This window comes from Rhodnius prolixus, unplaced genomic scaffold, assembly GCF_049639745.1.
Source record: "Rhodnius prolixus isolate KJV_2025 unplaced genomic scaffold, Rpr scaffold_7, whole genome shotgun sequence".
NCBI classification, from domain to species: Eukaryota; Metazoa; Arthropoda; class Insecta; order Hemiptera; family Reduviidae; genus Rhodnius; species Rhodnius prolixus.
The window spans coordinates 5,545,872-5,560,608 of record NW_027411582.1 but is presented as its reverse complement, the minus strand read 5'-3'; the positions used below and the strand labels follow the sequence as shown (position 1 = coordinate 5,560,608).

General features: G+C 31.2%; 2 protein-coding genes across 13 annotated transcripts in view; both read left to right on the top strand.

Annotated features, from left to right (window-relative positions):
• tweek (transmembrane protein KIAA1109 homolog tweek) overlaps window positions 1-8,210 on the top strand; it is a 54,544-nt gene extending 46,334 nt beyond the window's left edge. For all 7 annotated transcript variants that reach the window (XM_074112903.1, XM_074112902.1, XM_074112901.1 and 4 more), the window contains 13 exons: window positions 93-254; window positions 361-532; window positions 718-818; window positions 1,819-1,960; window positions 2,046-2,203; window positions 2,274-2,463; window positions 2,775-3,010; window positions 3,089-3,337; window positions 3,436-3,621; window positions 3,980-4,165; window positions 4,255-4,385; window positions 4,457-4,683; window positions 5,553-8,210. In XM_074112903.1, coding sequence (XP_073969004.1) covers window positions 93-254; window positions 361-532; window positions 718-818; window positions 1,819-1,960; window positions 2,046-2,203; window positions 2,274-2,463; window positions 2,775-3,010; window positions 3,089-3,337; window positions 3,436-3,621; window positions 3,980-4,165; window positions 4,255-4,385; window positions 4,457-4,683; window positions 5,553-5,754 — 2,342 coding nt within the window. In that variant the 3' untranslated portion in view covers window positions 5,755-8,210. The remainder of the gene's footprint in view (window positions 1-92; window positions 255-360; window positions 533-717; window positions 819-1,818; window positions 1,961-2,045; window positions 2,204-2,273; window positions 2,464-2,774; window positions 3,011-3,088; window positions 3,338-3,435; window positions 3,622-3,979; window positions 4,166-4,254; window positions 4,386-4,456; window positions 4,684-5,552) is intronic.
• LOC141446470 (TGF-beta-activated kinase 1 and MAP3K7-binding protein 1-like) lies at window positions 5,617-14,697 on the top strand. Of its 6 annotated transcripts, none has more exons than XM_074112947.1 (9): window positions 5,617-5,754; window positions 9,776-9,926; window positions 10,116-10,365; window positions 11,060-11,192; window positions 11,274-11,520; window positions 11,604-11,760; window positions 11,866-11,965; window positions 12,731-12,938; window positions 14,180-14,493. In XM_074112947.1, exons 2-9 carry the CDS (start codon window positions 9,833-9,835, stop codon window positions 14,353-14,355), a joined length of 1,365 nt encoding a protein of 454 aa, XP_073969048.1. In that variant the 5' UTR covers window positions 5,617-5,754; window positions 9,776-9,832; the 3' UTR covers window positions 14,356-14,493. The 6 variants fall into 6 exon arrangements, with proteins under 6 accessions (XP_073969048.1, XP_073969047.1, XP_073969052.1 ...); XM_074112946.1 differs by lacking the exon at window positions 5,617-5,754 and adding an exon at window positions 8,819-9,340; XM_074112951.1 differs by lacking the exons at window positions 5,617-5,754; window positions 14,180-14,493 and adding an exon at window positions 13,809-14,148 and having other exon boundaries at window positions 9,695-9,926.
• The last annotated feature ends 40 nt before the right edge of the window (window positions 14,698-14,737 follow it).

The following is a 14,737-nucleotide window of genomic DNA, read 5'->3' as shown; positions in this document are numbered from 1 at the left end:
TTGACTTTTTCTTATTATTCATCAATTATCTAAAATTCTTATTTTTTAAAAATTGAATAATAAAAATTATTGCATACATTTTATTATTATAGGAATGAAAGAACCCCAGTGGAGTCCGTTGTCCGATAGCGAACGAAAAGATTCTCTTAGTGTTAATGTGGAATTTGTAAAATTTCATTTATCTAGATCTAGAAAACTAAATCTAGAACCAAAAAGTACTTCAGATCAGAGTCAAGCGATTATAAGATTTTCAAGTAAGCATTAGAAATTCGTCTTTGACGAAGTAATATATATATTTTTCAAATCTTTAATTAAAAAAAGTGAAATCTTTATTTATTTTATTATTATTATTTCCTCTAGCCATCGTTGACATAGGTTCAGCATCGTTTAAATATGATATGCGACGATTAACCGAGATTCTAGCATTTCCAAAAGCATGGTATCGACGTAGTATTATGAGAAGATTATTTCTTGGTGATTTGAGCAGCACTGCAACCTATAGTGATGGTGATGATTCTGATACGGGGTGTGGGTAAGTAGGAAAACTCTTATCTAGTTAGCTTTACAAACTGGAAATGCAAGAAAGGAATAGGAAGGAAGTAATTAAAGTTCAAAATTGTTTTGCATTTTAATAATAAAGTTCTTTATTTGTTTCAATTCTTAATCTTTGAAAAATAACTGTAATAAAATAAAAATAAACATTATTTTTGTTCACAGAGACTGTAGAACTTACAATGAACGTAGTCCAATATTATCACGTGATAACTTAAGGCTAAATTTAGATTCAGATTTATCGAAAATGGTGAGATACAGACAAGGTAAATTATTTACTTATTGTATTTCAAATCAATCTCTGACTGATATTTAAGATTGTTGGAATTTTAAAACCATGCAATATACACAGAACATTCACTAGTTAAAAACAGAGCAATAAGCGATGGCTGATCTTTGAAAACACTGTGAACCCAGAAGCCGTTTTTGAGAAGTAAACTATTGATTGAATAAATAAGTAATTCTGATTAAGGAATCTCTTTCAAACTCGATTGTTAATCCCTCTAAACAGAACACAAAATAATGGACCGTACATTACATAAAAATGGCACTCTAAAGGAACTTTACACTCACCTTATCCAAAAGTGTCATTAATATAAATTCCCTAGAAAAATGCGGTTCTGAAATCTCTCTCTATTCATTATTCCGGTCAGCCAATTTCTGTCAAATTTTGAACTCAAGTTCGACTTTTGATTCTTATTTCTATTATGATAAAGGTGGCGAGGTTGTGTACAATTTAATTGATTGATTTAATCTGAATTAAATTATGCTTTTTACTATTATTATTCAGGTGACATAATAGTGTAGAATACAAAAATTACACATTAGAGGAAAGCCTAATCATCCGCTCTCTAATAAATGCATTTAATTGAATTTAACTGAGATAAGCTCAATTAAAAATTATGGATTAACTTAAATAAAATTTTTACATCATTCTTGGTGTAGTAACATAACTTTTATTTTTAACAAATAAAATTTTCCCCAAGAAATTATATTAATGGTGCTTCTGGGTGAGGGGGCGTGTAAATTTCTTTTTAAGTGACATTTTTCTGTTATGTACGGTCTTTTCTTTAAAAAATCTCATAATAATGTTGAATCCTAAACAGGTCAATATTACGTTTATGAAATTTGAAACTTTCTACATAATAATGGTCATTTACAATTGTGGGAATTCTAGTAAAAGAAATTCGTGAGATTTATATCACACAAATTTTTAAAAATCAAAAAGTAAAGCATTAAATTTAATAAATATACATTAAATTCCAGAACGCAGCTCTAGCTCTGATTCAAGCCCAGTTACAGCAGATAAAATTCCAAATTCTGCTTGGGAAACCTTAGTACTTTTTGCGGTAAATTTCAAAAGACTTAATGTGCACATGAACATGGGTAATGTAATGGGAAATGTCATGTAAGTAACTTATTCCTTACCGTAATACGAGAATAAGAAATAAATGAAGCAATAAAAGTTTAATACATTTTTGTTTTTCTTGCAGGTGGCTAACGAAAGATTTTAGATCAGAAGGACGACTGGCTATAGGTAGTACAGGACATAAGAACATGTACATTGGGCTAGGATTGGCTGGTGCTAGTTTGGACGCTAAAGGAGGTATTGTCGGTGGAACAATTGATCTGAGCAATATAGATACGTCAAGTAAGTAAATTACATTTTCAAATTACATAGCTTTTTAAAAAGTTAACTGTTTTAATATTTTTGTTTATAGTAACAATTCGAGAAGACCCAGGTACTGAGCCTGACCATACTGTAGGTCTGAAACTTGCAGCACTTGAATGCCGTCTAGACTATATGGGGACAGCTGTACTTATGGGGCGAGTCAGCTGCTTAGAGGTTCAACTGAGAGATGAATGGAAGACTGGCGCTCCAAACGTGGATGTTTTTTCTTCTACAAGAAGGTAGGGCAGCATCTGCTGCAATACACGATCTCTTTTCTTATCATTCAATAGTCGTATTTCATTCAGTTATTTGTCAAAATTCCGGGTTTGAAGAAAATTACTTAACTGTAAGTAATCTAAGAAGAAAAGAAAAGTGTATGAGTAAACATTCCTTTTTTGGTGCGATTATTCAACCAGCTTTTTCGAAATACGAAATCCCAATAATTAAAGTAGAAAGTGTAACCATATAAAGTTAGTTCTAATCATGATTTATGTTAGAAAATACCTATATTAATTGTAATACTGGAATTACTCCTTAATCCTGTTCTCAGACCGGCTATGATCTTCATGCACGGAGATTTAGGATGGGATCAGCTACAGGTTATGATATCTAAATCGACCACAGTTGACCTTCTCAAAATGCACTATAAATTAGAAGAGTTTTTCACTCAACAATTTAAGAGTAGCAAACGAGTGTTCTCGTCGTTAGGAAATGAAGGAGCTGGAGGAAGTGGTGGAACATCTTTTAGGAAAAGACAGCCAAGGAAAAAAATATCAGCTACGGAAAGTGAGTAGAATCCTTTAATAAAATCAACGTTAATAAAAAAAGAAAGTATTAATTTTGTGATATTCTTCTGAACTTCAGACTGGGCACAAGAAGCTCGACATCACCGCCATTGGCAGCGAGCTCTCGGCCAAGCAATTGGACTAAACATCACATCGCATTCAGATAATAGTGCAGTTCTTGGTGGGACATTAGATCTTCACGGTACCAATATTTCTTTAGCCTGCTTTCACGGTATCAACTTTAAATCCAAGTCTTGGGCTTTATTTTCTTTAAAAGAACCAAGTATATCTTTCGCTACTGAAGCTCAAAGGGTTCCTAACAGTGACAGTAAGTGTTTTCTGATTTGGAATTTTTAATTCTCTAAACTTCACGCAATATTTGTTGATCTAAATGTAAATCTGATTTTTGTTTTTGATTTGGAATAGGTGGTCTCTTAGATTCACACATCGTGCAGACGCTCACATTTAGTTTAGGCATGATGCAACAAGGTACTGCTCAACATGACAGTATGGCCACTGTATGTAAAGTTTCTAGAAATGTCGTATTTCCACCTCAGTTTAGAACACTACAAGAATGGTTTCATTATGCATTCTCATGCAGTGAAGGTGATGGTAAGTAAATTTGTTTGGGTTAGAAAAAAAAACTAATTAGCACTTATACAGACAGACTTGTTTCGGTTGTACCCTACCCTTGCAGACTTGCTACAAGTCATAATTAGGTTTACAACAATAAACTTTTTATAATAGAATTTACGTGTAAATCTAACACTTTTGGTGGACTATTTTTCTGGGAAATAATTTTCTTAGAGGAAGCATTGGTTTCAGGCTTTTTTCTTTTCAGAGAACAGATATCAGGAGCGCCACCTTCCTTCATCAGTGCGTTTCTAAAAAAATTTGGAGCCATTTAAGATTTTTTACTAAAATCTTGATTAAAGTTAGAAGAAATTTTATTAGATTTGCCTTTTTACAGCTGTTGACAGATTTCCTTGTGTGGAAAAGGAACCAGATATTGGTTCTGGTCGTGCAAGAGCAGGCAGTGGGGTGCCCAAATCGCCAGATCCTAAACATACTCGTGAAGTTATTTTTGCTTTACCATCCTTGCAGACACATCTTAAAACTGAACATTTACAAGCACCTACGACGCCTTCAATTACAGGTAAGGATTTTCGATCAATCTTGTCTGCTAATTCGAGAAGAAAAATGTATTTAATAAGATTTTAACTTTTTTTTAAATCATCATCCTAGAAGATAAACCAATTGTGCAATGCAGTTTTGTTACCGAATTTGAAGATCATATATTTGTTACGGTTGATGCTGAAGCGTTTTTCTTTCTTCACGATCTTATTACGTCGTATTTAAGAGAAAAAAACAGAGTGGTAAGTCGCAGCCTAATATTGTATTTTTATTTTTTTCAACAATTCGAACAACCCAAATCATGATTTTGCAGTTGGGCACGGTACCGTCTATCAGTAGTGCTGCAAGTAGCGGTCGTGGCCAGAGCCCATCACCAGAACCCTCTAAACCTGAGCATAGAAGAGGAGACAGTTCTTCCGGCGGTGGATCTGATGTAGGTGACGAAGATAAATCAACAAAATCCTTCGATCCTACAGATGTATTTAATATGGACTGGAGATCATTTGTTTGTAAAACATGGCATTTAGAACCGACTGTCAGGTAAAATATTTGATTGAATATTTTAATAAGAATAACATTAAGTATAAAATATTATAGTAATAAGAACAGATAGGATGGCAAAGCAAGGAATACTATTATATTTATTTTTTTATTTGAATAGGTTACTTTCATTGGAATAATTATTAGAAATCGTTCCTATAAAATATTTACAAATCAAATAAACATAATGCGATGCTAAAGTGCAGATGTTACAGTACAGATGCACACAGTTCTCCATTATGTGTCACAGTTTTTCAAAAAAAAGGTTTGTTATTCAAATCCTGCCTTATGATTCATTCCATATCTTGCCCTGTCATTTTTTTTATCTTTTATTTATCTCAATATCCTCATCTGCATGCAACTGACGTGCTTCCTAGTCAATTTCTAGAGTCGTTAGAATTTTTGAAAATACGGGATCACCTTTTTCGTGTCTTTTGTTTTCTCTTTTTCTAATTAAGGAGTCAGTTATTAAAATAGTTAAAACACTTCCTCGCAGACTTTCCTTTCTCTTTTCTCCTTGTCTGGAGCCTTCACCCTGCAAGTGAGGCTCCAAAAATTTGAAGAAACAATAATTCCATCGGATTCTGCTATATTCAACAATGACATACTTCCTCTCAATTTCTATCTCTTATCACTGAAGTATTCAGGAAGTTCAAAGGCACATTCATTCCAACCAATTGAAATACTGAAATACCACTGTTCCTCTTGAGATTTCTTTTTTCCCAAACAGAAACTAGTCATCTGCAAATGCCTTCAGTGTAGTCAAGGTGAAATTTAAACTTTTTTCTTGAGGTAATAATCCATGACCATATCAATAATTTTTATTTTTTTTTAACTTATATAAATTAATTAATTAATTTTTTTACCAGATTACTGTCATGGGGTGGTAAACGAATAGAACCTTACGGAGTGGATTATATTTTACAAAAATTAGGATTTGCTCACGCTAGAACAACCATACCAAAATGGATGCAGCGAGGTTTTATGGATCCACTAGATAAAGTATTATCTGTATTAGTGTCTCGAATGTTGACTGTAGCTCGAGAAGAATTGGCAAAAAATAAGCGATAGGTAAAGCATATTATTTTTCTTTTATAATAATTTTATAAAAAGTTATATCATCATCAACTTTCGATGATTATTTATAAGTAACTTAAAAAAAGTAAGTTATAAAAAATTGAACCAGTTTTTCCTCAATAATTGTGTTTTCCCCCTCCTGTGAAAACTATGTTAACAGAGTTATTATTTTAATACATTTCACCAATTTCTTAAACTGCAATATAAATACCTATTAATCTGATTCTCTCTATTTAATTAAATTTATTTCATTTACTATTTATCGCTTTTGTCTTTAATGAGCGGTATGTTTGATTGTAAAAAGGTTGTGAAAAATGAAAAAGAAAACAAAGTATCCTAAAAAGTGGACAATAAATATTTAAAATAAAATAAACAAAAAGAATTAAATCCATTTCATCTAAGAATGAAGTTTATAACAAAAAATGTTGCTGGTCACTTTAATTTTGTTTTTATTTCTAATTTGTACCAGCTATGACTTTTTACAAACAAATTTTGTTTCTTCAAATTGTTAACAATGATGAATCTTAAATAAGTAAACCTAATTTCCTCTTACAGTATTATTTATATGATTATTTTACTTATAAGCATTAGTGAATTAGAAATTTAAATAATATATGTGATTTTTTGATGGAGAATTTTAGAATACATATTTATTTATATGTTATTTTTTCGGAGAAAAAGAAATTTATTATAAAGGACACAGCGATTTCCTAGCTTTTTTTTATAGTAAAACCTTTTATTTATGAGGTTGTGTTGGGTGTTTGAGAATCGGGTCAATGCTTTTCTCATTAGACTGGGATATCTTAGAGACGCCGAGAATCTGGAAGAGGTGATTTCAATGGGATGCCTTGTATGCGGATAGTTTCTAGCTATAATGCGTGCACATAGTTCCCAATTTCGCATTTCATTAACAAATCGTAGTTAAGCCTGGAAATACAAAGAAAGTATTTTGTCCTTTTTAATTTCCAAATATGACTATGTCCAAATGAATATGTCGTGCTCCTATCACTTCTTGTACATATTTTTGAAGGCGTCCACTCTAATCAGCTTTGCCATTTCTGTCGGTACGAAGCCTAAGAAATTCAATGCCGGTTATAAGCCTAAAGCAGGGTTCTGATGGCTGTTACTGATTCCGACAAATCACTCATTCAAGACCAGTCCAGCGCTGGTCCTCAGTGTGTTCCTCTAGGAACTTTCTTTGCAAAAAGATGGTTGAAAATTCATTAACGCTGTCTTTAGATGTAGAAGCTGGCCTCTTGTGAAGTGTCTGAAAACTCCGTGATTGTCCATTCTTTACTAGGAGGCCATTACCGTTTTAATTTAGTTAATTCTGCTGCTATAAATTATTTGACAAATGTGTTCTATAATAGCATTTTTGTCGATTATTAATCATATCACTTTTCTCTTCTTATCGTAGGAAACCGCGAATACTTAGTTTCACGTTTTCTTTTCAATTCACCAAGATTCCCTGTAGTGATAAAGCTGAAGAAAGTCAATGCCGGTTATGAGCCTAAAGCAGGCTTGCTGGCTGTTAATATTTCCGAGAGAATCATCATAACTCTACATTCGATAACTTCTCTCTTAGGGTTCAAAAATAAACTCCCAAATTATGGAAAGAATATTCAGCCTTTTAAAACAAAAGATTAAACAGGGCTAATTGCAAATGCATCTTCTTGAACATCTTTTTTTTCTATTTATGTTCTAATAAATTAAGTAGGAAATAGTAATTCTGTTTAAAAGTTATACACTAGTATACTTGATTAATTGCTTTTGTAGGAATATTTATTGCACATTTAAGGGAAAATAGCGAAGTTAGGTCATTTTTAACATTACCATCTGATTGTTGCTCATGAAGTCAGATAGGAATAAAGAAAACAAAAAAATTATATCACTCACATAAAAAAAATGCGAATAGTTTTGTGAATAACAGAGTAAAAAAAAATATCCTTTTTTTTGCATAAATTGAAGAACTTGAATGTATTCTGAACATTTTGTAAGAAAATCTTTAAAGCATATAGACGTACTCAGTTTCAATATTTTTTTTTTTTTTTTTTTTTTAATTATCTGATTATAAATTTATTTAAAGTTTAACAGAACAACTGTTCCAAGTTTCTACATATTTGTATATTAAAATAAATTATATTGTTTAAAACTTCGTGATAACTGCGTGTGCGATACAAGACTGAGAATCATTAATTTTAATAACTATTACCTCCGATTTTTCATTATTATTATTATTATTATTACTATGCTATCCAAAAATTAGTTCATTTTTCCAATTTTTTGTTATTGAAAAGTGAAAAATTACCCATGTTTCCAATTGATGTAATTTTTGTAATTATTTTTATTTCCGATTCTTTGTTAATTAATGTAACATATTTAAATGTAAACTGTTTTTGTTTGTACATTGGCAAGAAAAATAAGTATATGTTTAAGTTCTGTTTAGAAAAGTTTTTATTTTTTCCTTTATTGTACTTTCTCCTACGTTACTTACGTGATTTTATAATCATATAGATTTTCGCTGTTGAGATTTCATCGGAAGTATCCGTTTTAGTGGTTTTGATTATTTGCTGCATGTGTGTGTGTGTTTATCCACATTAACTAAAAACGAAAAATCACTTACAGTTCAACTTTGATATCGCTTAGGTGCTATCAGAGGATGCCACTATAAGATTTTGTTTAAAATCAGCCAATCGGATGCGATAGAAATAAAGAATTCAAATAAATTACAGCGAAGATACCAGTATTAAAAAAAAAGAAAAGTAGGCATTAATATAAGCCTTATTCTGGTTGTAAAGATGAGGTAATCGTAGTATTTCTCCTAAGTTACTTGACATGATTAATGCACTTTCCTCAACTGCCCTTATTTCCGAATGAAAATAAAACTGGTGATATGATAAAATAGTTTTGAAGATTAATTTTTGTTTTCAGGGACACTAAAATATTCCCTGCACAATGCCCATACAGTTCAGGCGCTTTATGGAAAAAGGATGTTTTGGAACAAAGGTTTCATAGCAGAATGTAATCATTTTCTGAATGCTGCGAGCGACGGGTCTGTAAATTTTAGTTTGCGTAACGAATGTACGTGTTGGCTACATTAAAAAACCTCAAAACGTAACATTGCTGGCTAACAACCAGTCTTGATATTTGGTGTCTGCGAAAGAGTGACTGTTTACGAAGAAAAAAAAAAAATGAAATGAGGGAGACAATGAGTAAGGATGAAGGGAGTAGAAAAAATTGCTGAAGTTGAAAATACGTTTTATACTAGGTTTAAAATACCTGTACTAGGTTTTAAAACTTTTTTTCTAGCAATTTATACTGTTTTTTTTATGAATGATCACTACGATTTTTTTTTTAACTTCCTAGTTTATTTAAATCGCTTTTGCTTGAAACATTTTCTAGGAAAATTGATATTTTTGGAGTTCTCAGGTAGGGTGACTTTAGGCATCCTCCTAAAAAAAAGGCCACGTCAAAGTAGTTGCAGAGACCTAGGTTTTTTAGTATGGTGGGAAAGCTGAGAGTTCTTTGAAGTTTGAGTGATGTACTTTTGGAGTGATAGCAGATTACAGTTCTATTGGTGGTAAGAAGACAAAGGATAATAACCCTGATAATATAACACAAAATCATTAATCCCAAGATTTTATTTAATTCTAATTACAACTTATCATCTAAATTTATGTGAAGCACACTTTTAAATTTAGTTTTGTGAAATTATTAATTGCACTTAAAATGTACATTAGGCAAGTGACATAAGCAGTGGTGGCAATGTCCCAAGAAAAAATCATAAAGACTGCTAAAATTGTCAATAATTAATTCGTTATTATAAAGAATTTTGCAATAATTATAAAAATAACAACTTTGACTAGCAAATATTTTCTTTCAGAATGTATTTGAATATTGTCGATCTTAACCAAATATTACTAGAAGGTAATAATATTGTTACCCGTGCATTGAATGAATAGTGAAGGAGTAATTATTTGATTACGAATAGCTTTTTCTTTTTTATTGTTTATAGCTTGAAATTAATGAAGTAGCTTTGTGTCATTGCATCTTTCAAATCTTGTGGGTCAAGATGCCAACTACAGCTGACATAGAACGGAGAAGAAATTACAGTTACCCTGCTATACACAGTTGGACTGATGATCTTCCAGTTTGTCGTAAATCAGGTAGCGGTTTTTATATATTTTTTTAAATTTTCATATGAAATTGAAGAAGCATTTGATTTAAGTAGAAAAACAAAATATATATCGAAGAATATCTCTTCAATTGATATTCTGAGTGTACTTTTTAAAAAATGAGAATGAAGATACTTTTTTTAAAAGAATCTTTATTTATATATTTGGAATTATTCGTAGGTGTTGGTTTTGCAACAAATCAAGTTTATCGTGAAGATGGCCATAGGCAAGAAAAACATCCGTTTGAGGACACTTCTTTCCATTCTGGAAGTAAAGAGGATGGCGGAACCACAACTTACCTTTATGGTGTTTTTGATGGACATTATGGAATAGAAGCAGCACAATTTGCTGTACAAGGTCTTGCCGCCGAACTTCTTCTAGGCCAGTTAAGCGGAAAAATCAGAGATCAAGACATTAAGGAAGCACTGAGGTCAACCAATTACTGTTATATTGATGTCTTAAAACTTTGAATGTTAAAGATTGTTCTGTGATAATTGTAATGTGAGTCGGGATGTTGGACACAGGGTATCTTCTATTGATGAAGATACATGTCATAAATATTAAGCAATAAGATGTTCTGCTAACAATATTTTTCTGAATTACGAAATATCTTTAAAACGAATTTTTCCAAGTACACCTTTATGGCTGCAACATAGCTGAGAATGTTTTAATAAGGTGAAAGATGTGTAAGTTTTAAACCGTGCAAATGAAGGTATTCTCGATTATATTTTTGAACCACATGACAGAAGAAACAGCATAGGTTATTATGATCAAGAATTTGGTTGACTATTAATTTATTGTCTTTTCATGACGAAATATTCATTTCAAAGCCCATTTGTTGAGGCCTATGAAAATGATGTATTTTTAGCGATTTAGAATTTAGCAAATTTAGATTTTTAACAATTCTTCCTTTTTCATTTATTTTATGTAAATCTGAAATTAATGACATTATTAATATTATATATTGTTTACATCATTCAAAATCCTTCTTACAAACTCATAGCCTGACACTTCTGAACAATTAAAAATTTTAATGAGAGTCCTGTTCAAAAAATATGCTTTCAGAATATCAAATGATAAAAGTAATAATAACGTATTTAAGGCATTATTTTTTGTAAAGGCAGTCAGGCGTTTGTCGCTGTTGAAAAGAACTACCTCGAATCTCTAGATGATCTCGTTGCCAAAAGGACAAGTTTACAATTTCAAATTCCTGATGGAATAACTTCTTATGAAGCATATCAGAATTATCCACATATCGTTAGTATTTTATTTTTATTATTACCATGTTCTCGCAGAGTCCTAATGATTTAACAAATATTACTATGGAGCTGTTTTTAGGTTGACCAAATAAATAGTTTAAATGGACAGCTATCCTGTGGAACTACAGCAGTAGTAGCCTTAATTGTTGGTACTAGATTATATGTTGCAAATGTTGGCGATTCACGAGCACTTCTTTGTAAGACGGACAAGCATGGAGTGCACAAAGTTGTACAGGTCAGTGCAGATCATAATCTTACCAATGAAGACGAAATACTGAGATTATACAATCTTGGTCTGGACTTTACACCAGCTTCACGTAAAAGTTGTTAGTAATCAATGATTACCCTACAAGGAATAATTAGAATCAATCAATGTGAATCATAAAGATATTTTTTTTAATGCTTAAAGGTTGTACATTGGGCAACCAGGAGAACACTCGTTGTCTCGGTAACTATCTAGTCAAAGGTGCATATAGAGAATTTGAAGAACTTGCACCAGCTTCTGAGGAACCTATTATTGCAGAACCAGAAATACAAGGTGGCATAGAACTGGATGAATCTTGCTGGTGATTATTTTTACAAATTTATTATTTTACAAATGTGTTTAACATTGTCATAATTGTTGTTTTGTTCTTAATAATCGATTCTAATTGAATCTAAAATAATTATAGTTTCTTACTACTAATGTCAGCCGGACTCTACAAATCCTTAGAAGAAGCTACAGATTCCACCCAAGTCAACAAAGATATTGTTCAAATGGCAATTGCTGAGGTATGTTTATCAATTATTTTATCATTCATAAAATTTTTGATAACTTTGTAATTAGTATTTTTATTTTCACCACAATAATCGATTAGTCAAAGGGAAATATTCCGCAAACGAAGTATGGATAATAATATAGTAAAATTTAATAGTAAAGAGTAAACAAAAAATATAGAAAACAAAAATTGCAGGAAAAAGAGCAGATAAGGGGACAGCTAAGAAGATATAATTTAAAAAAGAGGTGATGAGAGAGAGATTCAGCTTAAAATAAGTGAAGTGATGAAACAGATACAATTTTAAAAAAGTGAAATAATCTCTTTTTTTAATAAAAAATAATAATTTTTTTTTTTTGAAAAAACTATGTTAAAGCATTGTTAAGATGACAATAATTTGAAATAGAATGTCTGCCTTGGTTGTTATTTTGATAAAAAATGTTTAATTTTCGTCACCTTGAAGACTGCTTTATAAAAGTAAATCAAGCATCAGAAATATTCTGCTAGATGAAGTGTGATTGTTCATATCATGAACAGATATTGAAGTAAACATCTTCCTCTCTGATTAGTTTCTGTTTTTTATCAGAAGAAAATTTCTTTCTTTCGTTATTTCCTGATTTGATTCATTGATGATAATTGATATTTTTTAATATTAAATAAAAATGAGGGTAAAATGCCGTAAAGATAAAAGTGGCCTTTGATTAAGTTAATTTGAAATAAGTAATAATCTTATAATTTGTTTCTATATGATTATTATTATTATTATTTCTTTTTTAACTAGTTTCGCGAACAGAAGACGTTAACAGGAGTAGCACAAGCAGTTGTGGACAGAGTAGTTCGACTGCACACAGATAAACTCATGTCCTCAGTTTTAACAAACGAAGGTCAAGCCTTCAGAGAAGATATGACATTATTAGTTAGAAGATTCAATATTTCTGTTAACACTACACCCACTCAACCTAATATACTTGGTCCGGATACTTTACAAGGTATTCTCACTGAATTTTATTTGTCTAAATGGGGTTTAATTATTTATGACAATTTTGTCTGAAAAGTGGGAAGAAAAATGGGGACTAAGTGTTTCTCTTTTATTTTTAAATTAAAAGAATATGCAATAATTAAATAATACGTAAAAACTAAATTGCTAATATTTTATGGAGATATACCGAAGAAGCAGTCTGCAGTTGGTTCCGCGCATTACGACATTGATGTAAACGTAGCCAACCGAGATAGCGGCTAAACAAGTTTCGCTGATGTCCGAATATAATGGTCAACCATAATGCACAGCACCTAGGAATATTTTAAAGTATGAGGTGTAATTAGCGAACCTAAGTAACTTTTTGAAAGTTGCGAAAAAAATGAAATGGAAATGCTTAACAGCTTACCCTAGATCTTAGGCTTTTCAAGGCTGAGATAACGTATTTTTGTATGATAACAGTCTATATTAATTGCAGATGAACATTTTCCTGCATTCGTGGATTAGTGCAATCCCGTTTCTGATTTGCATGTTGCCAAAGTGACTTTAGAGCATTTCGATTTGCATATTGCCAAAGTGGACTTTAGAGCATTTCTACATTTGCTTCTCTCTAAAGATCAATCAATCTTCTTGTAACTAGACGATACCGTACGGTTCCAATTAGTGCAATCTGGACTGTAAGATGGTTAACCTCTCTTCTAAAACCAATTGCTTAGCAAAAAACTTTCCATTCTTGAAAATATTGTTGATTTGATATCTGGATTAAACATTTAAATTTTTAAAAGAAAAGAACATAGAATTTGTTATATTATAAGAACATTTCTTATTTATATTTGATAAAATTAAACGACTCAAGAAATTTTTTGTTTTTTAATCCTTAAAGCAATTTAGTTATCTGCCACAGCTTACGAAGAAACCAGTCCACATCTGCTTGAGTTTATCATTATCATCATCTTAATACTTGCATATTTGTGCATAAGGGACCCGTTTAACTGCTAGCCATAATTTAAAATGAGAGGTATTATTTAATAAATCCGGGAATTTTTAATGTTAGTCTTTGAAAATTTGTTCCTTAAAAGTCACCAGTCTGAGTTCAAATCTATGAATGAATAATTTTTGCTTGCTATTGTTAATTGTAGGTATTGGAGATAAGATATTTATTTTATATTTTATGTATTTAATAAAATATAAAAGATTAGGAAAAAATCATGAAAAGATGGGGCTACCTTTACTATTTTTGAATTTATTTTTCAGTTACTGGACAGACAGTTTTTGAAAGTAATTCTACGTCGAGCGGTGGATTATCCAGCCAAGCGCCCCCACCACCTGTTGAAATTCCACCTTACGTTGATTTCTCAGAATTTTATAGGAATATTGCTAAAGCTAGAAAAGATGGCATTCTTCCTCCTGAACTTGAAGATATGTTATGATGATAATTTTGAACCCAATTTGTCCCACCATATATACAGCAAAAATAGTAGAGTATTCCCAATTTTATTTCGTTATAATTATTTTTTTTTTCATTTGAAAAAATTGAAAGGGAAATTTTGTTCGTACAAAGATTTTCATTAAGGAAAGCTTACCAAGGCCCAGAACTTACACCAATTTATTGGATCCGTTGACTTTCGAGGGATCTAAAAACACTTGCATGGTCTTTCTTTGCAAACAAAGGAATATCATTTGAAAAAAGTATGTTTATCCTCACAAGTTTCTTTAATTTTGATTTTGTTATGTTATCTAGAAAGATGTCTAAACATGAAGTTTAACAAAAATTTGATTGTCTGTTGTGTTTCTTGTTGTAAAGTGATTTTT

What these genes read in the sequence shown, in the direction of transcription:
- LOC141446470 (XM_074112947.1), top strand. Translation starts at nt 9,833, where the DNA reads ATGCCAACTACAGCTGACATAGAACGGAGAAGAAATTACAGTTACCCT. An exon ending in TCCAGTTTGTCGTAAATCAG is followed by an intron (nt 9,927 to 10,115) that starts GTAGCGGTTTTT and finishes AATTATTCGTAG; the next exon opens with GTGTTGGTTTTGCAACAAAT. An exon ending in TGGTCCGGATACTTTACAAG is followed by an intron (nt 12,939 to 14,179) that starts GTATTCTCACTG and finishes TTTATTTTTCAG; the next exon opens with TTACTGGACAGACAGTTTTT.